Source organism: Aspergillus alliaceus (genome assembly GCF_009176365.1).
Source record: "Aspergillus alliaceus strain CBS 536.65 unplaced genomic scaffold BDW43scaffold_66, whole genome shotgun sequence".
In the NCBI taxonomy this organism is placed as follows: domain Eukaryota; kingdom Fungi; phylum Ascomycota; class Eurotiomycetes; order Eurotiales; family Aspergillaceae; genus Aspergillus; species Aspergillus alliaceus.
In genome coordinates, this window is record NW_022474749.1 from 158,642 (window position 1) to 183,697 (window position 25,056).

Sequence of the window (25,056 nt, forward strand, 5' to 3'; positions counted from 1 at the left end):
CCCTTCTAGAAACAGACCCAATAATCCCACGAGGGATCTCTTTAACAGTGGAGGAGGGACCAGCGTATATATACTCTTGCTCATTGGGAACAAAAGTGTGCTACTGCCCCAATTCTTATATTTCTTAATGAGGTGGGGATTCTTCTCTGCAATGGCGCTCCTTCATCTAGAAGAAAACTGATCGGGCTAGGATGGACACCGAAGCAAGCAGCTGCAAGAGGACAATAGAAGGTGGCTGGGATTATTGTTCTAGCTTTAAGGGGTCCCCAATGGACAATTGTGCGCACTACTTGGGCGATATCAGCGTTCTGAGTTCCTCCGGACGGTAGCAATGCTGCTACTAGAGGCGAGGGATAGAAAGTGCTGAGAGAGGAGATATTTATATCCGCCCTTAAATTAGTCTAATGGAGGCACGTATCTGGGTGAGGTGTGTTGCGTACTAGAGCTGACACCGGAAACATCTACCTGTGCCTGACCAGTATTCAATATGAGTCAAGAAGTCAGCTTACACCTGTGATAACCAGCCTAACAGGCTTAGTGGCCAGCCATGCATTGGCTTATGAATAGGTCCCCATCGCATATCTCCACAGTCCGTCTAGTTCGCACCAACCACTTTGATACCAAGTCATGCAAGGTAGCGAAAGATGTCTCCGCCTGTTCTAACACCACGAAGAGTGTACAGCACGCGGCTCACTAACGCATCAGTACTCTAACTCACCCTATCTACCGAATTCCAAACTCCCACACACTACAACCTTCTCCCACCTAGGATGCCCGCCCCAAAGACCGTAGTAGTGGTAACCGGCAGCGGGGGCATGGGCACAGCCATCCCGCCTGGGCAGCAGTTACCTCATCTTATTAGCTGATTATTCCCAAACCGCACTGGACGAAGCGGTCCAGTCACTCCGTGAAGAAGGGCACAATGTCGAAGGTACCCAGACCGACGTATCAGACATCAAAGCAGTAAAGAAACTCGCCCACACAGCCGGCATATCCATGAACCAAGCCCCCCCCGACCGGATCTACCAAGTCAACCTACTCGGCACAGTGAACGTAATCGACGCGTTATACGAAGACGCCACGGCCGGCACCTCTCTCGTCGCGATCTCCAGTGCAGCCGGACACAGCGTGCAAGGCTCTCTCGCGGCAGAACTCGAGCAACATCTTGCGACCGCACCAGTGGAATCGTTGCTTAAGCATCCCGACTTGATATCGGGGCCCTTTGACCCCAAGTCCAATGAGGAGGAACTGTATGATCCCGGAGGGTACAATTAGGGAGGCTATCGGTCAGACTCCTGCTGGGAGGATCGGGACGACGGCTGATATTGCCCATGCGGTTGCGTCCTTGTGTTCGAAAGAGGCGGCGTTCATGACGGGGAGTGACATGTTGGTTGACGGAGGATTGACGGCGATGAAGAGATGGGGGTTGGACTCGGCTTCTGAGTCTAAGATGTAGTACTGTGCCTCTTTGAAGTATAGGAGGTCTTTTTCATGATGCGGACGGAGACTTGGGTTACAATGATCCCCTTTGTCTCTTAGAGAGCTGATCTAACGACCTTCCTTCCGCATGTCTGAGCTCTACGTTCACTCATCAGCGGATATTAGGGTTATGCAGGACGATCAACACCGAGGCATCTATTTAAACTAATAAATATCTTAAGTAATCTATCCGCAATTTTGGCAGAAGTCGATCACCTGAAATTCGGAGTATCTCCGACCGAGTCTACCCCTCTCGGCCTCATTTGTGAACATGAAACTTGTACAAGAACATCCCCTCCACCCCACTTCCAAACCTCACCAAACACAATGGACTCAGTGAGAGGGAAGGTCTACGCCGTCACCGGCCTGGCAGGTATCGGCCTCGCCGTCGCAAAACAACTCTACAACAACGGCGCCCGCCTTTCCCTAGCCGACATCGACGAAATAGCCCTATCCTCCGCCTTCGCGCAATTCAACTCCGACAGCGAGAATGTCCTCACAACGCCGGTCGACGTTGGATCCTCGGCGTCCGTAGATGCCTGGATCGAGTCGACCGTTCGGCACTTCGGACGACTAGACGGTGCCGCCAATATGGCGGGCATGATTGGGAAGAAGCACGGGACGGGCCGGTTGACGGAGCAAGATGATGCCGAGTGGGATCGCTTACTCAGAGTTAATCTGACGGGGACTATGTATTGTGTCCGGGCGCAGGTGAGGGGTATTTCGGCGACGGCGGGCAAGGGGAGTATTGTCAATGCGACGAGTATTCAGGGAGTCAGAGGGTTTGCATTGCATGCGGCGTATTCCGCGTCGAAGCATGGGGTGGTTGGGTTGACCAAAAGTGTGGCCAAGGAGGTTGGGCCGGAGATTAGGGTTAATGCGGTTGCGCCGTGAGTATGCTCCTTTCACCTTGGTTGCGGAGTAAGAGAAATGCTCATATGCTGGTAGAGGGTCTATTCAGACACCATTGCTCGACAAGGCCGTCGCCATCCAAGGCGGTTTCACACAGCCACCGACGATCATTCCACGCAATGGGACGGCGGACGAGGCGGCTCAATCGGTGTTGTTTTTGCTCAGTGACGCTGCTTCCTTCACAACTGGAACTGTCCTCTCGGTCGATGGTGGTTGGGATCCCTGAGTTAGCTGTCTTGAATAAGCGGCGAGGATGATAAAGTCCAATATCTCGTTCTCGATATATGTGCACGCATGTCGCCCGGCAACACTTGCGGAACATAGATTATACATGAGGCCAGGAGCCTCTATTCCTGTATGGAAATCGGTATCTCAATCCGACAAAGCTCATTTCTTTTGTACATGCAAAAGGGTATATAAGTAAATGCAGGTAATCATCAGAATCAGAAACGTCGTCATGTCACCTATAAGTCCATAGGAAACCTGCTGTGACAAGGAATACCAGGGGTAAGATAAGCTGCTGACCAGGGAAGCGAGCCGGAAGTAAGATCAGAGCCAAACAAAACGTACACAATAAGGCGAGCGCAACAAAGGTGTAATTAGGTTGAAGAATGGGCGCGGTGCTCTTGGACGCTCTAGCAAAACTGATCAGTATCAGTTCCATCTTCACAGCATTCTAAAACGAACCTTGCTATGGGCCAGCCATCCTCGTACTCCAGATAGTTCCAACCTAAAGTGGCATCCTAGGGATTGAGGTCATTAGGGGTTCTGGATAGTTTGGTATGGTATGTGCTCACCGAGTGTAGGAAGCCGACACTCGTATTAACTAGAAGGGAGAGCTATTAGCCCAGAGCTGTGAATGTTAAGCGACCTCCAGGGCTGTACGTACGATAATGATAGTATAATATGTCTGGATCCGTGCTGTTTGCCGGTAACACACCAAGCCCGCCAGGAGCATAGACAATCCCATGATTTGACCCGTAGACCGTCGTACCTCCGCCCTCGGTGAGTTGTGTTCCATGCTTGTCGACAAACGGGCCTCGCACATCCTTTGACCTCCCTACACGAATACCATACTCCTGTCCCATAGCGGGGAACCCTTTGCCAAAATGACAGCATTGTCCATGACTGAACCACAGGTAATAGTAAGGTTCCTTATAGCTCATGAAAGATCCCTCAACTGGTTTTGGCTTTCCTTTTGGTAAAAAAACCAGATTCTTCGCATCTGGACTGCCGGGGTTCTTGACGGACAATAGGTCATCGGCCAATGGCACCTGAAAAATGCCATGCCAGTAACTCCCGTACATTAGGTACGGCTGGCCGGTTTGTTGATCCACTATGAACGATGCATCAATCGCATTGGATACCGTGTATGGCCAGACATGGGATAAGGGGCCCTTTTCAGTGTAGATTAGGCCACCATGATCGGTCCAGGAGCCACTATCGATCGAGTCCGTACTAGCAACACCGATGGCGCTATTGCGGACTCCGTTTTGGCTGACAGTATAGAAACAATAGAACTTTCCTTTCCACTCAACTGTTGTTGGAGCCCAAGGCCGCGTCCGGTTCTGTTTCTCGATCACCGTGGGTCCGGCCAAGACCGCCCCAAATTTCGCCCAGGGACCTGAGAGACTAGAAGACTTGAATACAGGGACTTGGATCCCTCCTTTGAATAGGTAGAAATTATTGTCATATTGCACGATATTGGGGTCATGGACGTTGAGGTGACCTTGATTCGGTAACGGATATTCTTCGGTTTTTGAGAACACTGGAGGTTTGGCGATATCCGAGGGTGCCGTATGCACCATGCCCAAGAGCCAGGCTAAAGATATGATGTAATTGTGAAGCATTGTCGATCATTCCCAGCGGACGAAAGGATTATGAACAGTGTCAACTCAAGAGTGGATGTAAATGACAGTTGCAGTTTCGGAGATGGTGGGAAAACCGGACAATTAGGAGTCGACAAAAATACTGACAGCAATTGAAATGCTTCAAGCCTGATATCAGCGCCTATATGTCCGATAGGCAGCAGCGATCTTCAGAGACCCACTCAAACAGCGCAAGGGTCCCGATACAACACTAGGTTGAATGAAAGAAAGTCGAGACGGGTGGCAGTGCACATCGCGGGAAGGTCAGGAAGAGCGTTTCAAGTGAGTATTGGGCATGCAACCGAGGACGCCTTGGAAGAGGGCGCAGAGGAAAACAAAAGGTCAGCAAGACAACCATCCAGAACGATATTAATAACCGCAAATTAACTTCTACCAAGCTTTTCTGGACTCACAGCCAATGGTTGTCTCCACATGCTCTCAGGGGGACCCACGAGCCTGTCCAATGAGGCAGCGAATATCCAAAGCCCTGGATGTGATAAACCCTGGTTTAAGATCTGCAGAGGATTCCGTGGAAAATGACGTGTCCCTGGGGCAAACAATTCATTTCTATGAACTATTAATTCATTTCTACGAAGCTGGGACCCTTCCTAAGTTAGGGTTCTATGATGCCTCAGTCAACAGTCAGAAACCCTAACAGCATGTGACTCAATCCCATCGTTTGTCCAATATTTCAAAAAGGTCCATGTTTCGCACCGTGCAATCTGAATCATTGTGGCATCCGAGTTCAAATCGTACATCCCGCTCCTCCTGGTAGCCTTGCATAGCCGCGAGAATTCGGGCTGCAGCCTCGCATGGCATACTTTGGCCCGTATCCCGTGTACTAACCTGATCCTGATCTTTAGAGTCGACAAAACTAGTCTGGACAACAACCATCGGTCGCGTCAGACCAAATGCTTGGACATTATCCACCTTAGTAGGTGTGTTTCGAACTGAACCTGGCGGCAGTGGGTTAGAGTCGTTAACACCAGTCTCGTCTGATGAGTCTTCCTCCTGGTGTGTTAATAGCGAGCCGCCTTTGACAACTTGATTACCATGTGTTGCTGCCAAGTGGGAGACTACCACAGGCTCGGCATTCACCGAAGAAGAACTCGAGGAAGTAGGGTGTGGTATGTGTGATTTGAGATAATCTTCGACGTCTTTGTCTGTCACGCCAAGCTGCCCCAGCAGGGAACGAAGGAGACAATTCTCCGCCACAACGTGTCTTGCTGCTGTTTGAACTTCTTGGGTTGCCTTTACTCCAAGACTTTCAAACCTTCGCAATCGTTGCTCAAGGTCCTGGACGTATTCTTTGCGTCGTGCGCGAGAACGTCGCTGGTTGTCACGGACTCTTGCAGACGATGCCGCTTGACCAGACTAAGGTCCTATTAGTAATATTGCGATACGCCGTTATTAAGCCTTGGCTAACCTTCGCGGTCGTCGTTACATTTCTGTGGTCATGGGAAGGCATATTTGCCTTGGCTAAAACACTCGGCAACTCGACTCAATGACTATCCGTCCAGCGAATGAGCGCTCTAAGATGTGAATTGGATGTGGGTCGATATCAGAAGTAGGAAACCTGTACAGTATGAGAAGTGCACTTCTCGAAGTTTTCTAGTCCGACCAAGTCGCAGGACACAGATCGAATAGCGTCAATACATAGGGGAAGACGTCGCCAGTCGAGAAATAAACGCATTTTCTCCATTTGGGCTTTGTGATCTTAGTCATATATTGATTAGTCATCATCTGTACATAACGTAATCCACCATCGAGCGGCACACAATTTGGCCACGGTCAAAAACCTAGGAGATATCTCACTACCACGCAATTAAAATGATGCTCTGTTTATATATAAAGAAAATTTATTTCCTACTAGGGCAGCTAGTTCTAATATGACCAATTTGATGACAGTTACTGCATCATGGTGGTGCACGCTTTTTAGGAACTGGTACCCCTAAATCCATTATCTGTATAGATTCTTGAGCAAGTTGCTGGCCTTCAGCCCCTGTCAGGACCCCTCCAGTAGCAATATAGGATCTAGGGGCTGCGCGCTTTCGCTTCTGTTTCTCATTGGTAGTGTAAAGCTCAGTCATCTGGTGTCGTAATAGAATAACTTCATGTATAGTAGATTCAGCTGCTTTTACAAGCTGACAGAGTGCTTCATTTGGAGGGCTTTCAGAGTTGCGATGGATAAGCTGTTTTATATACTGCATCTGCTTTTGCACCTCAGTAGTAGTATAAGGGGTCTTTGCAGTCCATTCCTGGTCTGAAGGCCCATGGGAAGTAGATGGAGGAGTGATATGCTTAATAGTAAGCGTATCCAGCACCCGCTGACAGTTGAAGGGAACTAAGCCAGATGCTTCAAATCCACTGTAGATATTAGAAGTTGATATTGCTGCTTCTCGAGCCCCTTTATATAGATCCAGAAAGTTCTCCTTATCAATATGATTGATACTCTTTTGAATAAGATCTGTTACCCCTGTACCATATGCTTTCTTTAGAGGTGCAAAGCAGCTAATATCAAGTGGCTGAAGCTTATGAGATGAATGAGAAGACATATAAAGAGAAATAATTTGATAATTTTTGCAGAATAGATCAAACTCTGCAGATTCATGGCTAGCATGGCTATCAAGAATCAGAAGTCAATATCTTCCTAATGTACGCGTTGCGGTATGCTTTTCAAAGATCTTTTCTAATTATAATAAGCCAAGCTCATTATTGGTCCATCCATTATCACTTAGGCCAATCAGCCAGTCAGGGTCTATACCTTGATACCACTGAGACTGATGAACCTTTCCAGAGAAAATGATCATAGGAGGTAAAGACCACCCAGAAGCATTAATACATTCAATAGCAGTAATCCATTCGCGATTCCCTGGCTGTACAGCTCGTACCCGGCTTGTTCGATGACGGGATGCAGTAATAACCATTGCTATAAATACCACACCCATCTGGAAGCCAGTTTCATCAAAATTGTAGATATCCTGTTCAGTAATACTATAGTTTTCTATAGTATTCTGAACTAGACTGAACCACTGACTGATAGCCTCTGGATCCTCAGACTTTGCACATTGATAATCATACTTGCGGGTATATTTAGATATAATCTCATCATGTCGCTTAATAAATCGAGAAACCCAATTTATACCAACAGATTCAGACTCCTTTCGGTGAGATAATAATAGATTTGCCATTTGGTGTACTATATCATAAGTCGGAGGGAGGCCACGCTTATCCATATCAAGAATCCATTTCTTAAGAGAAGCTTCTTCTAAATCTTTAAGCTTCTGGCCATTTACTGGAACATTCAGGCGTGCTTTTCGACCATTGATTCGGTAGGCAAGTGTCCGGTATAGGACATCATATGTTGCGGCTGCTGCGCGGATGCTTTTAAATTGACTCTTTTTAAATGCTTGAATTACAAGTTGAATTCTGCCTTCTGATTCAGCTGCTGAATCTAATGACTTTTGAGGCATTATAATGTGTTGGTGATACTATAAATTGATCTGATAAATATCAGGGGTTCAGGGGGTAGGAAACAAAAGTTTGTGCCGCTCGGTAGTGTGTGCCGCTCGATGGTGGATTACGTTAACTTAGTTACATAACTATATAGTTAACGTGTAGTAACTTACTCAGTCAGCTAATCTAAAGTGGTTCATTCCCCTTAATTATTATGATAGATAATAATATATTCTATAACCCTGAAAGTTCAAGAATAACAATATAAGTTTCAGGTAATACGCGTCTAAAAAGACCAGGCTAGTGATCGATCCATTCATTCTCCGCGATTAAGCAACATAGGATGGGGAATGCTACTTATTGATCTGTGGTATTTAGGAACTAGATTGACTGGATCTCTCTTAGTACAGGAAGCGTCCGCCTGACATAGGGTTGAATGCTTGCCATTACTCAGGGTTGTGTGGATCACAGTCTTTCAATGCAGTTAACTCCTGTGCATTCTCGGTCGGTGGATGCAGGTGTTCACAATTCCCAGTCTGTCCTCGATTCTATACACAATTCCCAAACGAAGGCCCACCGAGGGACCAACAACTTATGTTTAGTGGGAATTGAGACCGGCTGTTGGACTGTGTGGAGGAGATTTTGAAATAGACGATTCCGATGCAGCCTCACATGGGCGTCTTCGGTGATCGTTTCAGCGAGCGGGAGGAGAAGAGAGCAACAGGTACAAAGAGGTATAATCGGGAATCTATGTAAACCGGTACCAATATGTGCATGCTATTGGCTTTCATCCAGTGCCTACAATCCCCGGTAGAGCAAGTTTATTGAAAAACCATTCTACATGTACAACTAGAACAGCGGGCTCTAATCTTCATTTTTAGCGTTGCAACGAGATCTTGGTAAAATCTCATGAATCTTTATCAACCGGGGACACATAAGGTGCTGAGCACTTCAACTACTTAGAACTTAGCTTCGCCCAGACTGATGGGTCATATTCGTCCATCAAGTCCGTATACTCCGGTCCTGCCGCAGCCCAACCTTTAATCCCACCTTCTAGTACCAAGCTCTTCAGCGTTGTATCCTCTTGACTTTCGATGTAATCCGCGAACCAACCAGCGGACCGTGTTCCACGACCACCCGATGACCCTGTACATCTATCAGGTAACAGTTTCTTAAACACTCTCTAATCTTTGAGCAGGAAACTAACCACAATACCAAATAATATATTCCACCTTACTCGCCGACAAAAGCGAATAGAGTGCCGGAATAGTAGGGTACAAGCTCTGGGCTGGAAGATTGATCGACCCCCTGATAGTGCCACCCTATCCACGTGTCAACTTATACCGCTTGCACCCCATTAATGCACGGGCTCCTCAACATACCTCGTAATCAGCGCGTCGGACATCCACCAAGACGAAATCCTTTCCCGCTGTCTTGCCTTGTTTAAGCCATTGTAAAAAAGCGGGCCGAGATAGGATGTTCGCGACCCTTTTTGGGGCGGGATACGCCGCGTGCCATGGGACCTCAGTCGAAGCCATCTTCGGGGAATGTAGAAGTGCTTTCTGATATCGTTGGAAATTGGACAGCGAAAACAAGCGGGGTTGGAGTTTAAATATCAAGACTTAATAATAGATTGCTAACTATTGGAGGTAGGGTTAGGTAGGTCACTCCTCGGCTCTGATTGGCTGCGAATCCGCAATGTAGGAAGGATCACTGCCGCCCTCACTTTCGACCGCTCAGCGATTGAATGCAGTGATCTCCGAGTGTTCTTTGTACCTGGGAAATGATCTAATAAGCTTCAATATGATTCCATGGATCCTCTAGATCTGGTTCACAACTTAAGATCAAACACCAAGATCTCGCGACTAACATTCGCTCATAATGACATAATTGACTCTATTACTCTTGACTTTCGGAATATCATTCATTATTCAGAAAGCTGTGAAATTATTTCAGGTAGTGATCATCTATCTTCACTGAAGCTATATTTAATTATCTACACTTATAAGCTATCACCATGGTAGGCCGCATCATTGACACGGTCAAGGAGGACCACAGAACGCTGGAAGCGTGCTACGCTCGCATCGTCGACGAGTCCGACAGGAAGGAGCAAATTCGATTCCAAAACCTTTTCACCTGGGAGCTGGCTCGTAACTTAGTCGGGAAAGAAGTTGTCCTTTACCCTGCATTGGAGAAACATCTGCCAGATGGGGCTGCTATGGCTAGTCAAAACCGGAATGCGAACCATACTGTGAGAAAGAATCCTTCGAACTAGTGCTGTGGGTGTACTGTACTAACAACATAGTAAAGATCAAGGAGGACTTAAAAAAATTCCAGAGTCTGGATCCTTCGAATTCCGAATACACCCCATCTATTCAAAGTCTGATGAGCCATCTAAGGCAGCGTATCACGGATGAGGAAACAAATCAACTCCCTAAATTGGAGAAGGCATTAACTGAAAAAGAAAGCACTCACCTTTCCCGGTCGTTCAGCTGGACCAAGATCTTTCTTCCCACGCGAGCCCATCCCGATGCACCGAGTAAGCCGCCGTTCGAGACCGCCGTGGGATTGGTGACCGCACCTTTTGATCAGTTGGCGGATTTGTTTCGCAAGTGGCCTCAGCATGCATAAGGGATAGACTCGCTTTCTCCAATCCATGAAAGAATAACAGTACCTTATATAATCGAGACTATTAGTTGTTAATTCGAGGTGTACAGTCTACGTTCTTTTGGACATAAGGCATAATTAGCCCAATTCTAGAAATATAGGCAAACCTTTTCAAAGAGAATATCGTGAAAGCGCAGGTGTATTATTGTCATAGTTCATTCAACGTGTCCCATATGATCGACAAGACCAGTACAGTCGAAGAAAAACCAGGAGACTATGTCGGCCTTGGATCTGTTGTGGAGGTAACGGTAACGACTCCATAACTCCGAAATTGTTTCTACTTTTTCAAGAGACACACAACACCCTTTACCATTGCTAGCTATCAGTAATTTTTTTTGGTGCCAAGGTTTGCCTCGGCATGAGGACCGAGAAATCCCAGAAAAAATCCATTCCTCCCAATGGCGGTGCTCGCGCGTGGATGGTCACCCTGGGGGCCTTTGCTGCGCAGATGTCGGTCATCCTTCCTTTAGGTTGACCTGTTCGCACGCTAACTAACTAGATGGGGTATTCTAGGTGTACCTTTGTATTCATCAACACGTTTGGGTCAGTGGGAGCTCCGTCTCCTTCGACTGATGAAGATCTAACTTAGCCCGTCCCAGGATTTTTCAAACCTACTACTCTACTACCTTCCTTGTCGACTATTCCGCTAGCACAATATCATGGATTGGGTCGCGTTTTTCTTATTCCTCTCTGGTACCATCCGTGGGCCTCCCTCGGATCGCCTAGATGTAAAAGGTAGGGAGCTCCTCTCTAATTACCCTTCCAATAGCTGATTGATAGGGTTTCCAGACAGTTGTTATCCCCTCCTAGTTTTCGCCATTATTATGACCAGCCTGAGCACCAAACACTACCAATTCATTCTGGCTCAGGGTATCCTTGGCAGTACCGCATGTGGTATGATCTTTAACCCTGTAGTTTCAACAGTAGGGCAGTATTTTACCACTCGTCGTGCCTGGGCTATGGGGTTGGTGGTGAGTGGTGCAGCGACCGGCGGCGTTGTCTTCCCCATTGCCTTGAACCGATTATTAAGTCAAATCGGCTTTGGCTAGGCAGTACGTGCCATCTGTTTTATTTCGTTATACTTGCTCTGCTGGGTTATCTGGAATTGCTACCAAAGAATTTGCTCGTCGACAGAAGAGTATGTTTCTTCTAGGTGTCGGCACTATCTGCCAGGTCTTGGCAAGAATTTGGCTTGAGAAGAAGTTTCTTGTAGTCGTCCAAGTGGAGGCTGCGAATGATTTTTGAGATCATGAGCCAAAATAAAGAATATAGACGGGTACATTATTTGTAGTGTCTATCTCATAGAATGGGTTTATTTTTTAAAAGAGGTGTACTCTACCTAATACTCCGGTACCCCCTAGGATTCAGTATATGTCACTCTCATGCTTTGATTGGCTGAGCAATTTTATAAGTGAGGCCCACCGTTCCCATCCCCCTCCACAGTACCTCGACCAATCATGGTCTGCCAGTGACATGCCAGGGCATTGGTATCAAAACCCCAAAACAAGTAGAAGGGAGAGTAGGCGAGAGGGAAGACAAGTCTAGCTTTCATACCTTCATGCTTCTAGAACTGGTAACTAAACAGGATTGTCTTATTATGTCCTTCTAAGTATGTCCTTCTAACCCTATAAAACCTACTATTATCAAACACCCACAGGACCACCTACACCTACTAGTACTTTTACGATATTCCCCCATCCGAAACATACAGTGATGGCTTCTACCCAGACACAGACACTTCCCAAAAATGTATCCCATCCTACTGCTCCAATGAGCGATGTGGAAAAGCAAGAAAATTCAGCGTCCCCGGACAGGCCCAAGGTAAAACATTCTGCGTTCAAGGATCTCGGACTCCTTGACCGATTCCTAGCAGTATGGATCTTCCTCGCCATGGCAATCGGGATTATTCTGGGCAACTTCGTTCCGAGCACTGGACCTGCATTACAAAAAGGGAAATTTGTGGGAGTATCGATCCCAATAGGTGAGTGTCGCTGGCCATGTCATCCCCAGTCACTAACCCTACTGCCAATAGCCGTTGGTCTTCTTGTTATGATGTATCCCATTCTCTGCAAAGTAAAATATGAGAGTTTACATCACGTCTTCCGAGCTCGTCAGATCTGGGTCCAAATTGCCTTCAGCATAGTCATCAATTGGATCATTGCTCCATTCTTCATGGTAGGTGTACCTACGTTAACGATGCTCCTTAGTTATAGTACTCACAAGAATTTATTCTAGTTAGCATTGGCTTGGGCCTTTCTTCCTGATGAACCAGAACTACGACAAGGGCTAATACTTGTCGGCCTAGCACGATGTATCGCTATGGTAAGCAAAACTTGAGCAGCCCGCTAATCATCCTACCGATCATCATATGTTACAAACTTACACCCCAAGTAGGTCCTAATCTGGACCGGTCTCGCTGGAGGTGACAATGAATACTGCGCCATCCTAGTCGCCATCAACTCCCTTCTCCAAATGGTGCTATTCGCACCCATGGGCGTCTTCTTCATCCAAATCATAAGCGGCGACACCGTCACATTCGAATACAGCACGGCCGCCAAAAGCGTCGCCGTATTCCTCGGAATCCCGCTAGGCGCCGCGATTCTCACACGCTTCATCCTCCGACGGCCAACAAGCGCACGATGGTACGACCAAGTCTTCCTAAAATGGATCAGCCCGCTATCCCTAATCGGACTCCTGTTCACAATTCTTGTGCTCTTCGCTTCTCAAGGACGCCAGGTTGTGCATCAGATCGTCTCGGTGATCCGTGTTGCCGCGCCGCTTATCGTTTACTTCGGTGTTATATTCTTTGCGACTCTTTTCGTCGCTTATAAGATGGGATTTGGGTATAGGTTGGCAGCGACGCAGAGTTTTACGGCCGCGAGTAATAATTTTGAGCTAGCTATTGCCGTTGCTGTTGCGACGTTTGGAGAGAATAGTAATCAGGCTCTGGCGGCTACTGTTGGGCCGCTTATTGAGGTTCCGGTGCTCTTGGGGCTGGTTTATGCTGTGAGGTTGGTGGCGGTTCGATTGGGTTGGGAGGATTAGGTTTATATATCTGTGATTCAGACTAGAAGGACTTTTATTCAGCTCTTTCTGCTTTTTGAATGTAATTTAGAGTGATTAGTATGCGGTGTAGGCTCAGGTGACCCCAGCCCTAATTGCTCCACAAGGCAATAGAAGCAGAGCGCCACATACCTCATTACAGAGATGGAGTACCAATAAGTTGATTTGATTTCTCCGTCTTCACATATAAGACGGCTGTTCAGCCTTTTTAAGTGGAACAAACAATACCATTAAATGTGCAGTTTGTTTTCCACTTTCAGGTGCTCAATAGAGGAGAATGAATCCCGGGTTTCTATTTTAATTCTATAGTAGTGAACCAGATCGGTTGAAAGCTATATCTGCTTGTTTCTAACTATTTTGAAAAAATAGCTCTAGGTATTAGTATGAAATCCTAAATGAGAACTTCAACAGCCCGGGGAAAGGATGATATTAACGCGGTGGGAGACCTTCAAAGGAGTTCGAAGTCGTGAAAGACTGAGAGTACTTGTGAATAACCCCAACAGAGAATCATTCATCTCAAGAGATACGGGACAGGCTAGGTTTGTTATATATATAAAGCTATATGAAACCCCACCACTGCAAAATATAACAAACCCCTCAACATCCACAACCACAGGCCGCGCAGCCCCCCTTCCCGCAATCACTGTCGTCGTTACCAGGAACACAATCCGAGGCACTAGTGCAGGACTTCCACTCGCCACGTCCCCCGTTCTTAGCCATCCAACACCATTTACCACCAGGACCACATTGCTTCCAACACCATCTGTCCTCCGAACAGCCGTAAGGAGACCTGGTCCGACACTCCTTGGGAGCAAATAGGTCTCTCGCGGGAGGGGACGTGCTGGCCACTTCCGTGGGATGATTGTCTCTAGGCGTTGCGGTTGAGAGAACTATAGTGGCCTGGGCGGCAATGAGAAGAAGGCTGAGGTTGGCCTTCATGCTTATTGATCTAGTGTAAGGTTGATAATGATGGTGGCGACGCCGGGATGGGGAGTGTAACTGTACTTGTACCTACGATCAAGGCCAAGGAGGAGTGATGTTGATAGGTTCGATGATCGAGGGTTGTCTGCAAGATGGGATAGATGTGGCCTTTATATGTGTTTGCTTCATATCAACGCCCTACTAGCATCTGATCGCCTATTGCTCACCCCTCTCCGCCAGAAATAGATCATTATGTGGAGTACTTACAATGTTCCCGACCGAACTAGGTTACAGAGAAATGGATAAGCAGATGTTGAATCCTTACTAGATTCTATCGGTGCTAACAATAAACTGTCCAGCATCTCTCTATACTCTGGATTGCATAGACACGGGTTTTTTCTTTTCCATTTTCCATTTTCCATATCTTTTTTTTTCTATTTTTTTTTTTTTGCGAGAAACATGCCTATCGTAGCTGAGAACACAAATAGACGTATGGGACAGTTTGTCTTCTCATCCTGATCTCATGACCCTAAATAAACCAGCTCGTTCTTTTACCTTGCTCAATATGGGCTCCGAATGGGGACTTACTACTTTGACATGCATCGAGCCGAAGCAATTTCCAATAAATTTGTAACATTGGCCATAGAAGAATAACTACGATTGACAGCTGAACTATGGACTACGAGCCTTTATCAAGTGACCAGAAACGAAACCTCAACTGATCACTAGTTTAGGGCTCACATGCTTGGGCTTCATCCTGTCATCTGAGGCATGGGGGATACAGGTGTGCCCATGCGTATTTGGATCTTGACCATAGATAGCAAGGGGTATTGGGGTATTGGCGTAGAGGAGAGACTCTGACGCTCCGCAGTTGTAAGCCCTGGCCAGAGTATCTCTAGGCTGAAAACTAGATGGCCAGTTATTAGACCTAAAACCCCAATCTTTAGTTGTAGATGCCAATGAAAGTCTAGGCTCTCGCTTCTGTAAGAATGCTTAACTGTCAGGCTAGTCGTGCCCTTCGTAATTGAGGTATTTCACCCCCTCTGGCAAGTTGGTTTTCCTGGAAAAGCGTATCACTAATGCTTTAAAGTGCTGAATTTCTGTTCGTTAGGGAAGCTATCACTGCTTGATTCTAAATTCAGAGCCCCAGAGCCAGGAGGAAATCCCACAACCCAGGCTGGTGTGGTTGCACACAGAGGGTGTAATATAGCCTGTTCTACTCCTTGGCATTCACTGCTCGGGCGGTCTATCAACGCCAATAAAGGAAATGGAGGGATCATGCTCCTGGAAGCGGTGCGGTGCAGGTGTACGACACTCAGCCGCAGTCAGGCTTTCGGAAGGTTCTCAGTTCTAGGAGGATCACGCCGTATTAGAGCTCCGGCGCCAGTGAAATGCCACTCATTACATTTATCGTTTTTTTACTCATTCAATGGAACAGGTTCAACAGGGTCTACGTTTTGATTTGCTTGATTCCTGTCTTCTGGCGAGGAGTGGAGCAGGGAGTACATACATACATAAATAAAAAAAACAAAACAAAAAACTATCGTTCGTCCTTTCAAAGAACAAGCGGTCAACATTGCTCTCAAACTACCAAGGCGAGTCATATCTCGTCGCCATCCGATGGCTATCAGAGTGTGAATCCACGAAGCCAACAATATCCCGAATAGCCACCCGAGTGCCGTCATCATCCCCGTAGTCAGCGTCAGAGTGGCCATAGACAAATCCATCAATAGCAGCCTCATCCAATAGACGACGGACCATTGGGTATCTCCCTGCGTGCTGACCCCACTAGAGACCTTGGCAAGGTGGCCTTGGTCTCGAGCTCAGCTTGCATAGCGCAGCTCCGGGTCGAGATCTAGCGTCTGGCAAAACTGGAGATTACCGTAATCCATAACCCTCCGGTCGATAGGAATAGATTCACCAGCGGCCTTATACCGTTCCAACACATCGTGCGTCCTGCCACTGATAACCACTGCTTCGTTCTCATTTAGAGAATCCCGGATCACCGTATATCCACGAGTCATGGTGGGTTGACCAAAGCCGTACAGGACCCGCACGCCTGCCGGCTCGAGTATCTCCCGGGCTAAGTCCCACAATGCCTCGATAGAGCAGGCTTGACGTTCTTTGCAACGATCCGGGCTGTGAATGTTCAGCTACACGAATACGATGTTGCGGGCTTTTCCGAAGGATTCAAAAATCCCATGCGCGGAAGAACTATCGCTCATGAATGAGCCGTCGTGGTCGGTCCACCAACCGGAGTACCAAGGGCTTATATCAACTCGTACTGCATTGGCGCCGTGGGACAGAGCCATCTGGACTGCGTCCGGGGTAAGTACTTTGTGTGCAATTGCGTAGATCGGTCGTTGGGGCGCAGGTTGGAGAGGCCGCTGCATAGTTGAGGAAGGGAATTGAATAGAGGGCGCGAAATAGCCACGTTATGGTATACATCTTTGACAAAGATTTTTACGGTGTGTATATGAAGTTATATCGCAACCTTGGATACCTAGTATAGGACGTACAGAGAGGGACAACTCTATTACCTGTGAGGGCTATAGACGTAGGGAGTATCTAATCCCATCCATCAAGGGCATACCCACAGCCTTAAGGTAGTTGTTGCTTGACTAGAGTCACGGGCGGGAAATGGGGTAACATTTGGGAATAAGGGTAGAGATATGGTCCCCCAAGCCAGCCTACCGGGCTTTGCTGCTGGTGGATTTTATGATCCGGCGATAATCCAATCCTAGGATTGCTTTTCCCAACAAAGTCAGGATGAACGCCACCTTTTATTGAAATATAGGCCGCCACCAATATCACTAGTTCAAGACCCTAGATTCTCCAGTCTACTTTGGACGATGCCATGATGGGGCCTTTTAGTGCTTAGGTTTTCTTTGTCTATATACACATAGCAGGGTTAGAATTAGGGTTCTGGAGGATATCACTCGGCTCTCGGAAAATGAAACGCGCATGTACGTTTTCACCACTCATCGCTGGCATATCCTACATTGCAGCTATTATTAGCAAAGGATGCATCCGATAGTCACAGCGTAGAAGGTACGACGAAAAGGATGGAACACAGCTCTGGTACGGACGGGCACATTAGCCATTGCGAGATGATGTTCTTGAAAAGAGATGAGCTGGAAGAAATGGTGGCAGGCAATGGAAGGAGCCTAAATGCTGACAAAACCTCAGTCTCCAGGGGTAGCTGGGCTCATCGAGGCTTAAGAGCTAGCCAGGTAAAGAGGATTCATAGTATTCCTTTCACGGCATGGTTGAGCGGCGGAATCTTGTGGCCAAGTACATTTTTCTTGAGTCAAGTCAGGAATTTTGTAGAGATAAGTCAAGTTACAGTTACAATCCATGGGGTCCGTGGAGGAGAAAATAATAAAAAGATTCTATGGCTCATGCACCGAAGTTCTTCATTCAAGGCGGGTGGGTCAGTTGCATATGGAAGCACTGATGTTGCGGGAGACTCGAGCCAAAACTGGGCACCTGAACCACAAATCATCTTGTACGTGGCTGTCAATGCTTAGGTCTCTTGCCAGGATTCTGTTTTTTTTTTTTAGAATCTTAAGGTCGTCGTCGCACAACCAATGACGAATGTTTCCCCCTACTGTGGGCTGAAAGTCAGGAAAGGTTTCGATCAGATTTGAGATCGGAACACCTCATTCTTATATATTCTTGGATCTGCGAAAAGGTCCATGTCATGTACACACGAACATTACCTTCAAGTAGGTTGGCGTTAGTCACTATTAAGGCATCATGTAAATAGCCAAAAGCGGATCAGATGGCGTGTCTGCTACATTTTCATTGCTGGGCTTTCCTACTGGTATACCTAGTGTATTAGTATCCCTCAAACGTAATCCCCGTTAGATCTCCCCAGTCAAATGCATCAAGGAAAGGGTCTAGTTCTCCAGACGGCTGTTCTAATGTTAGCCAATTATCATATAAGCGAGAGCAATCGGGTGTTCACCGTAATGCCAAAATCTGTCGTTTGTAGCATATTCATATTAGGTACGAAAGGCTGTGCCATTCCCGAGTCTGGATTCAAGACTGGGACCTAGAGTTTTTAGGGTCCTTAGATTCTGCTAGTTTCAACAATACAGAAATCGGACTCACTTGATTGGTCTTGAAACTGCCCATTCCCAGATCCCCTAGATGATCGCAGTTGGCGTGGCGCGTGAAAAGAGTTTGAGCGAAAAAGATCACTCGATCCACTACCTCCTGCTTGTAGACATTTGCCTGGCCAGGCCATAATCTAGCCTTGGCCAAAGCCAAGATGGTCGACATGAAGAAGTATTCCTTAGCACCTTTCACCACCAGGAGGAGATGTGCTTCCAGACAGGTTAAGGTCATCTCCACTGACGTTATCAAGGATTCTGGCATGCCCGGGAGTGTCTGGGGTAGAGACATTAGAGAAGAAGCTGCGTTGATTTTTTAGCACGGGGTCCTTAGTCGGATACACATGTTCTGTTTACATAAAGACGTACCTTGACTGTTAGTCCCCGCGTGGAGTAACTGGCATACTGAGCAGTAAGCCTGCACGGTCCAATTACCCAGTATCGAGAGAGACAGCTGCCTCGATATCTCATGCAGCCGTCTCTGCGTCGACAAAATCATGGTGGCCACTTCTAGACGAGTCCGTGAGGATTGCGCAAAAAGGGGTTCTTTTTGGGTCTCAATGGCAAATGGTGTGTGGATAGATAAAAGACTGTGACCAATCTTAGTTTGCAAAAGAGACTTTATCAGAATCCTTTTGTGCTGAGTTTGCAGGTCTTCCCCTTCGGATGCCGTCCAGGAGGGGATTTTCGAGAGATATCTATTCAGCTCCCAGTCCATGTGAAGGATCTCTTCATAGCGACAGCTTATCCGGGGCGAATGCATTAATTTACAAGCCTTGAGACGTAAAGCAAGGGACTCTCTCAGGACAGATTGAAACGATGTATCGGTCATCTCACTGAGTGGCCTCTCCGACGGAAGTTCGTCGATGGTCTCCGTTAGTTCATTATCGTTTAGATTGAGTGCTGGAGCCGTGTCATAGTCTACATATTGCAACGAAGGAGGCATCCCTCTCTCGAGGGAGACTTCCAGATCAAGCTCCAAGATCGTGGTCCATATCCGCCGGCGCATTTCCTTGTTGAAGGTCGAGATCTTCGTGTACAAGCTGGGATCCCGATGGTACCCTGCTAGCATGGCTTGCTTGATCAGGGTCCCCGTATCAAGCCAGGCCTTACTACGCTTCATTCCATGCGCATTCTTCGCAATCATCAGGAGGATATAGAGCCGAAACGCTGTAATGTCGGGTCTCTTGACGTGGGAGTTCTCGATCCACCTCTCGGTATGGAGGACCCATTCTATTGCGGTGTAACATGTCAAATTGGATTCGTTATCGTTCTTTATTTGAAGTGTCTCAAAATCTGCCAGGTTCCACGCACAGGCCAAAACCAGAAGGAGTTGTACCACGAAGTGTGGGGATACAAAGTCTGGGTTATCTCTTTGAGCCCAAAATTCATCGAGCTCTTTGAGAAAGGACGGAACATGAAGAACACGGTGCGTGGCTTCATAATAGGTCAGATACAACACCACCAGGTCATCCACTACGCGGCGCGACGGGAGCATCTGGGTGAGTGAGAGCGTCGTGGGTTCCGGGAAGGGGGTATTGAGAGGCTTCCGCTTCCAGAGGCCTCTCTTCACTCTCGCGAGGTCGGGTCGCAGCGCGGACAGTTGCGGGCTGGCGACGCGAATCTCCTCCGCGAACGATTTAATATCTGGGAACTAGAAGCTCTTGTCAATCATGATGTGTCTCGATGGCCAGTTCTGATGTAACCAACCTGAGCGATCAAATTGGCGAAGATACCGGACCCATTGAAGCGGGTCTTGGTTTCTTTTCCTCGCATCATGATTCTAGGGGAGATACCGAGCTGTTGGGAGGGGGAGGCAGGGTCCTCGTCGTCCCCGTAGCGGTACGGGGGCATCCCATGTTGGTTTACGGAGGCAACATGATGATTATGATATTTCGAATGCTGCAACAGGTCAGTGGTCAAGTACGGCTCTTGATTGACGGCGGCCTTGGGGGCACCCAGGACGGTCTCCAAGAAATGGTCTCGCTTCTCTAGAGCGGGACGCGTATCCGATGAAGTAGTCGGTTGCGACCGAGTTAAACCGCTTAACGCCGAGTCTGGGGCAGGGTGAGTCCGAGCCAGATGCGAGGCTTGGGCGACAGTGGTGGGACCGCGCTCGGGGATCGCGGGTGTAACCACCGTATTGGGTTGTTGCCAAAGGAATTCCTTCTCATAGGTACAATAGGTAGGTGTTTTGCTGCCTTCACAACGGCTACACATGGGAAGCTTTCTATCGCAGCGGAGCTTTCTGCTACGGCACTGCACGCACGCCACTGTCCTTCGGCGTCTCTTTCGCACTCGGTGCTCCGGTTGGGGCTCCGGGTCCGAAGCCCCCAGCGCTTGATGTTCTTGTTGTTGTACATCCATCATGGTTGAGGAATTGGTCGAATTGTTGGCAATTGGTCGGGTCTGTGAAGATTGGACATCTTAGCCCTTTTTCTTGCTTGAATTTTTGGTCCGATTCTCTCGATGGGGGTCGGGTAGGAGAGTAAGACTTACATCGGCTCAGCCGGAGATCCTTGATAAGCTTACGTGTTGCTCCACTGCTCGGGCTTAACCGCTTCGGGAAATTCTCGCCGGGCCTTAAATTTTCTTCTTTTCTTTTCATTTTTAATTGATGTGTTGATTTTTATTATGGTTCGTATCTTAGCGTACATATTTATTAGTTCTATATTGTGGACTATAGACTTACGCCTAAAGGGGTAAATGGGCATGATACATTAATAGTCATTTTATGTTTCGATAAAACCTTGGTGCCTGAAATTGCTTAAATAGGTCAAGCTCAAATCTTCCCGCAGCGCGGTATCTCCGAGATCTTCTGCATGTACCTAAAAAATACCTCTCAAGTATGTATGTCCTCTGTACCTACATTTATCTTACGTATATACGTGGTACTAGTAGGCACCTACCAGGTCCTTTCAGTACATATCCATCCACTGCCACACCACCATGAGGGTCCCCTCTAAAAATAGAATAACGGATCTAAACTGGACGCCATAGACTATCTACGTACAGTACACCGCCAATACGGAAGCAGAAGTCGAGTGCCGAAATTTTTAAGTCCATCAACCAACATACTTAGAAATTCTTGGCATCGTGACTCCTACGAGTGACAATGGTAATGTTTCATATCCGAGGCATTCCACACCATCACAGATGACATTACATACTACTACCCCACCTATGATGCAATGCCCAGGCCAAGGCAGCAAGATATACTTTAAGGATTTGCCTCTGCATTATCTGTCATGTCATGGCTCTCGGAGATAGAGCTCGGTGCTCGGGGATCACACATCTCCGAGCTTAGTCGGGGTGTATATTATCAAACAAAACATCCACCACGATTAGTCTAACCGTTCAAGTTATTCGCCAAGTCTAATTTCCAACCCATCTTGATTGTCACCACCTAGCCAGCAATTCTGATAAATAGATAAAAGCCAAACAACGATGCTGCGATCACTCCTATCACTAGGCAAGCCCAACGCCAACTATATCTTCCCAACGGTAGACCCAAAGCACGACGGACCAGACTGCAAACTAGACTGTGCCGATTGCACGGTGCACTTCCCATCGAAAGTGAAGATCGAAGACTCCCGGCCACTCTATGGGCACATCAAGGAGTTCCACGCGCATGTCTTGGTCGCCACAGGCAAATCAGACTGGGTGGAGAGAGTCGAGAATGAAAAAGGAAGCTTAATGGAAGCCTTTGACAGTAGCTCAAATCAATCCAAGCACGGGGTATGTACTTCATACACAAATTCCACCTATTCAGCATGATCTAACCAGAATAGCGTATTATGGTCTCGGCATCAAACCTCAAGAAGCCGGACAACGAGGTAGACGGCAGAGATAAGAGCCCCCAAGGGACCACCGTGCTGCTTCTGCCTTCGTTTACCTTCGTAGACTCCGTGACCCCTGGCGATGTTAGGGCGCTAGTTGGCGACTTCATTGATGCCCCTAAAGGGCAACCGGTCACATCCCGATTGCAATCCCGACCATGCCAGTACGACTATGTGGTACTTCTCTGCTCTCACAGGCGGAGAGATGCCCGCTGTGGGATAACTGCCCCATTAATCAAGAAAGAAATGGAGCGGCATCTGCGACCTCTTGGGTTATATCGCGATGCGGATGACGAGCGCCTTGGGGGTGTGGGGATCTTCTTTGTTTCCCACGTGGGCGGCCACAAGTTTTCCGCCAATGTTTTGATTTATCGGAAAAAAGAGCAACAGATGATCTGGCTAGCGAGAGTGAAGCCGGAGCATTGTGAGGGAGTGGTCAACTATACCATTTTGCAAGGGAAGGTCGTCCATCCCGAGTCGCAGTTACGAGGAGGGTTTGACCGACAACGGGGATTGACAAGCTGGTAGCATTATAAAAATCTTGCGCTGAATACTGTGATGCTTAGAGTTTTAGCTATATATCTGGGTAATGATAATGGATAGAATGTTGATGTTGAACCCGAAGAAGTAAAAAATAGAAAACGTTAGGGTTAGGAACGCGTTACGTCATTTAATTTAAATCGCGCGAAATAAGGAGAAATTCAATTAAATCGATTTTCGCGCACGCGACCGGAAGGGACCAACGACGGAACTCCGATTACTCGTACTACTACTATACCTAGTACTCAGTAGCCACTACCTGAATTACGACCATATCTCTTAATTACAGTCGGAGAATATCACCAGGATATCATATTCGACTTTTCTTCTCATTCCGTCAACACTTTCTGCGTCATGCGATAATGTCGAGCCTTGATGTTGCCGATATCGCGTCACAGTCTGTGAAGCTACGCGCCGAGTTAAAGGACTGGGAAAGAGCCTTCGCCGCTGCGAATGAGGGAAGAAAGGCTGACCGAAGTGATATTAAAAATGCGCCTGAGATCGGTACGCGACTACGTATCTAGTTATTGTGCTGCTTTGTTGCTACTCTCATGATCTAACATCCCTATCCTATCTAGCGGCCAAATACAAGGAGTACTCGCGGTTGAAGTCGCTCGAAAAATCAGCCAGATATGAAAAGAAACACAATCCTAACCCCGTTGACTTGGAAGAGCGCTCAAAGAAACGGAAACATACATCACCTCCTGGATCCCGGGAGGTCCATCTCGAGTCCACGCCTCGCAAAGCGGCGAAAGGTCCCTTCGCAACCCCCTCGAAGCCACGCGGAGTGGCTTCTCATCCGTCAGAGCTTGATCCTTACGATTCTCCCTCAGCACTGCGCAGGCTGTTTAGCCCGACTACACACCAACAGTCCTCATCACCGTTCAAGACAGCCATTGGGCCCACTCCTCAGAGAGATGGAAAGTCGCTTGGTCTTTTCGATCTCCTATCCGAATCGGGTGGAAGTACGGCGACACCGACGGCGTCCAGGATAGCCAGTGTGCGTGGCACAGCGGCACAGACGCCCTCAAAACGGAATGCCCTAGATACCATAGCAGAGGAGGATGAAGAGGAAGACAGCCCTCGCGGTGATCGAACCCCGGCGTCAGCAAGCAAGAGCTATATGCTTTCCGCCTTATTTGCGACGCCGACAACATGGCGCTACGCTACCATGATGGATGATCGAAATGATGCTGCCCCTCACGAACGTGCACAGCAGACCAGTGCGAACGGTGCCGGCCAAGAAGCCCCGGAGTCAGAGACCCCGGCATTCCTGCGACGGGCTAATTCAGCACGCTATGGCGCAACTAATCCCACCGGACAGGGCTTGAGCCCGATCAACGTACGTAAACGGCCGCAGTTTGTCGGGAAAGGGCTCTCAGCGCTGGTCCAAGGATTACGAGACATGGAGGAAGAGCGCCTCGACGATGATCTGGATGTACTCCGAGAAATAGAAGAAGAGCAGGCCGCCGTCAGCACTGAAGTGACTGACAGCCAGACGGTTAGCAATGATACGGGCCGAACGTTCAAGAAGAAGGGCCAAAAACGAACAACGCGCAGGGTTCGCATGAAGCCGGTTGTCACAAAGCCTAGGCGTGAGTCACAGTTGCCAGAATCAGAGCAAGAAGATGGCACGGAGAATACGGGCTACAGTGAGGATGAACTAGCAGCGGTGCCAGAAACGCAACAGCCTGCGGTCCATGCTGACGAGGCTGGTGGGTTCTCAGACTTTGCTTCGCTGCGTTCAATATCAGAACCAGAGCTTGACTCCGACTCTGATTACGGGGAACACGCCAAGCCCCTTACCAGAAACAAAAGCTTTTCGGAAAGAATGAAGGAGGCGATCGGTTCTGTAAAGCCGCCACCAACGGAAAAGCGAGAGAAACCGTCGCAGCCTCCAGTGAAGGAGAAAGAGACGAAGCCTCGTGAGAGGAAAATCAATCCCGCGGCACATGCCAATTATCGGTCATTGAAACTTCGAAATAAGAACTCTAAAGGCAGAGGCGCAGGGCGCTTCGGCAGGAGACGATAAAGCACAATGGCTGGTCTACACCAACATCATTTATGAGCAACGACTACCGCATACTTAGAGATACCACCTTAGGAATCATAATAAATAGCCTGGTTTTCATACATATAACCGTTTCACACGCTACATGATTCATAACCTCGTAAAATTTAAGAATAGAATAG

The 25,056-nt window shown here is 47.8% G+C and overlaps 11 protein-coding genes across 11 annotated transcripts; 5 read left to right on the plus strand and 6 right to left on the minus strand.

Moving 5' to 3' along the window:
• The first annotated feature begins 1,103 nt into the window (after positions 1–1,103).
• BDW43DRAFT_291567 (SDR family NAD(P)-dependent oxidoreductase) lies at positions 1,104–3,101 on the plus strand. Its single transcript, XM_032043627.1, has one exon. It carries the CDS (start codon positions 1,807–1,809, stop codon positions 2,371–2,373), a length of 567 nt encoding a protein of 188 aa, XP_031895211.1. The 5' UTR covers positions 1,104–1,806; the 3' UTR covers positions 2,374–3,101.
• BDW43DRAFT_219274 (endo 1,5-alpha-arabinase) lies at positions 2,613–4,355 on the minus strand. The gene is made up of 5 exons (XM_032039380.1): positions 3,281–4,355; positions 3,189–3,217; positions 3,079–3,134; positions 2,962–3,026; positions 2,613–2,877 (listed from the first exon to the last, which is right to left on the minus strand). Exons 1-5 carry the CDS (start codon positions 4,239–4,241, stop codon positions 2,852–2,854), a joined length of 1,137 nt encoding a protein of 378 aa, XP_031895212.1. The 5' UTR covers positions 4,242–4,355; the 3' UTR covers positions 2,613–2,851.
• A 328-nt stretch (positions 4,356–4,683) lies between these two features.
• On the minus strand, positions 4,684–5,948 carry BDW43DRAFT_291573 (bZIP transcription factor). Its single transcript, XM_032043628.1, has 2 exons — positions 5,686–5,948; positions 4,684–5,633 (listed from the first exon to the last, which is right to left on the minus strand). Exons 1-2 carry the CDS (start codon positions 5,725–5,727, stop codon positions 4,926–4,928), a joined length of 750 nt encoding a protein of 249 aa, XP_031895213.1. The 5' UTR covers positions 5,728–5,948; the 3' UTR covers positions 4,684–4,925.
• A 188-nt stretch (positions 5,949–6,136) lies between these two features.
• BDW43DRAFT_291574 (uncharacterized protein) lies at positions 6,137–6,461 on the minus strand. The gene has a single exon (XM_032043629.1). It carries the CDS (start codon positions 6,347–6,349, stop codon positions 6,176–6,178), a length of 174 nt encoding a protein of 57 aa, XP_031895214.1. The 5' UTR covers positions 6,350–6,461; the 3' UTR covers positions 6,137–6,175.
• Positions 6,462–8,499: 2,038 nt separating this feature from the next.
• On the minus strand, positions 8,500–9,309 carry BDW43DRAFT_219324 (putative arsenate reductase (Arc2)). Its single transcript, XM_032039381.1, has 3 exons — positions 9,098–9,309; positions 8,923–9,037; positions 8,500–8,861 (listed from the first exon to the last, which is right to left on the minus strand). Exons 1-3 carry the CDS (start codon positions 9,251–9,253, stop codon positions 8,671–8,673), a joined length of 462 nt encoding a protein of 153 aa, XP_031895215.1. The 5' UTR covers positions 9,254–9,309; the 3' UTR covers positions 8,500–8,670.
• A 423-nt stretch (positions 9,310–9,732) lies between these two features.
• Positions 9,733–10,346, plus strand: BDW43DRAFT_323004 (HHE domain protein; the record flags this gene model as incomplete). Its single annotated transcript, XM_032049661.1, has 2 exons — positions 9,733–9,966; positions 10,026–10,346. The coding sequence occupies 2 exons, from the start codon at positions 9,733–9,735 to the stop codon at positions 10,344–10,346; spliced, it is 555 nt and encodes a 184-aa protein (XP_031895216.1).
• A 1,549-nt stretch (positions 10,347–11,895) lies between these two features.
• BDW43DRAFT_291582 (arsenic resistance protein) lies at positions 11,896–13,572 on the plus strand. Its single transcript, XM_032043630.1, has 4 exons — positions 11,896–12,363; positions 12,415–12,557; positions 12,618–12,704; positions 12,777–13,572. Exons 1-4 carry the CDS (start codon positions 12,096–12,098, stop codon positions 13,425–13,427), a joined length of 1,149 nt encoding a protein of 382 aa, XP_031895217.1. The 5' UTR covers positions 11,896–12,095; the 3' UTR covers positions 13,428–13,572.
• A 2,381-nt stretch (positions 13,573–15,953) lies between these two features.
• Positions 15,954–16,759, minus strand: BDW43DRAFT_303984 (uncharacterized protein; the record flags this gene model as incomplete). Its single annotated transcript, XM_032045512.1, has 3 exons — positions 15,954–16,138; positions 16,249–16,488; positions 16,582–16,759. 3 exons carry the CDS (start codon positions 16,757–16,759, stop codon positions 15,954–15,956), a joined length of 603 nt encoding a protein of 200 aa, XP_031895218.1.
• Positions 16,760–17,998: 1,239 nt separating this feature from the next.
• On the minus strand, positions 17,999–20,946 carry BDW43DRAFT_291584 (putative C6 transcription factor). Its single transcript, XM_032043631.1, has 5 exons — positions 20,195–20,946; positions 18,854–20,138; positions 18,483–18,787; positions 18,337–18,423; positions 17,999–18,284 (listed from the first exon to the last, which is right to left on the minus strand). The coding sequence occupies exons 1-5, from the start codon at positions 20,852–20,854 to the stop codon at positions 18,207–18,209; spliced, it is 2,415 nt and encodes an 804-aa protein (XP_031895219.1). The 5' UTR covers positions 20,855–20,946; the 3' UTR covers positions 17,999–18,206.
• Positions 20,947–21,618: 672 nt separating this feature from the next.
• BDW43DRAFT_291585 (sucrase/ferredoxin-like domain-containing protein) lies at positions 21,619–22,955 on the plus strand. The gene is made up of 2 exons (XM_032043632.1): positions 21,619–22,222; positions 22,276–22,955. Exons 1-2 carry the CDS (start codon positions 21,932–21,934, stop codon positions 22,849–22,851), a joined length of 867 nt encoding a protein of 288 aa, XP_031895220.1. The 5' UTR covers positions 21,619–21,931; the 3' UTR covers positions 22,852–22,955.
• A 189-nt stretch (positions 22,956–23,144) lies between these two features.
• sld2 lies at positions 23,145–24,963 on the plus strand. Its single transcript, XM_032039383.1, has 2 exons — positions 23,145–23,367; positions 23,442–24,963. Exons 1-2 carry the CDS (start codon positions 23,226–23,228, stop codon positions 24,893–24,895), a joined length of 1,596 nt encoding a protein of 531 aa, XP_031895221.1. The 5' UTR covers positions 23,145–23,225; the 3' UTR covers positions 24,896–24,963.
• The last annotated feature ends 93 nt before the right edge of the window (positions 24,964–25,056 follow it).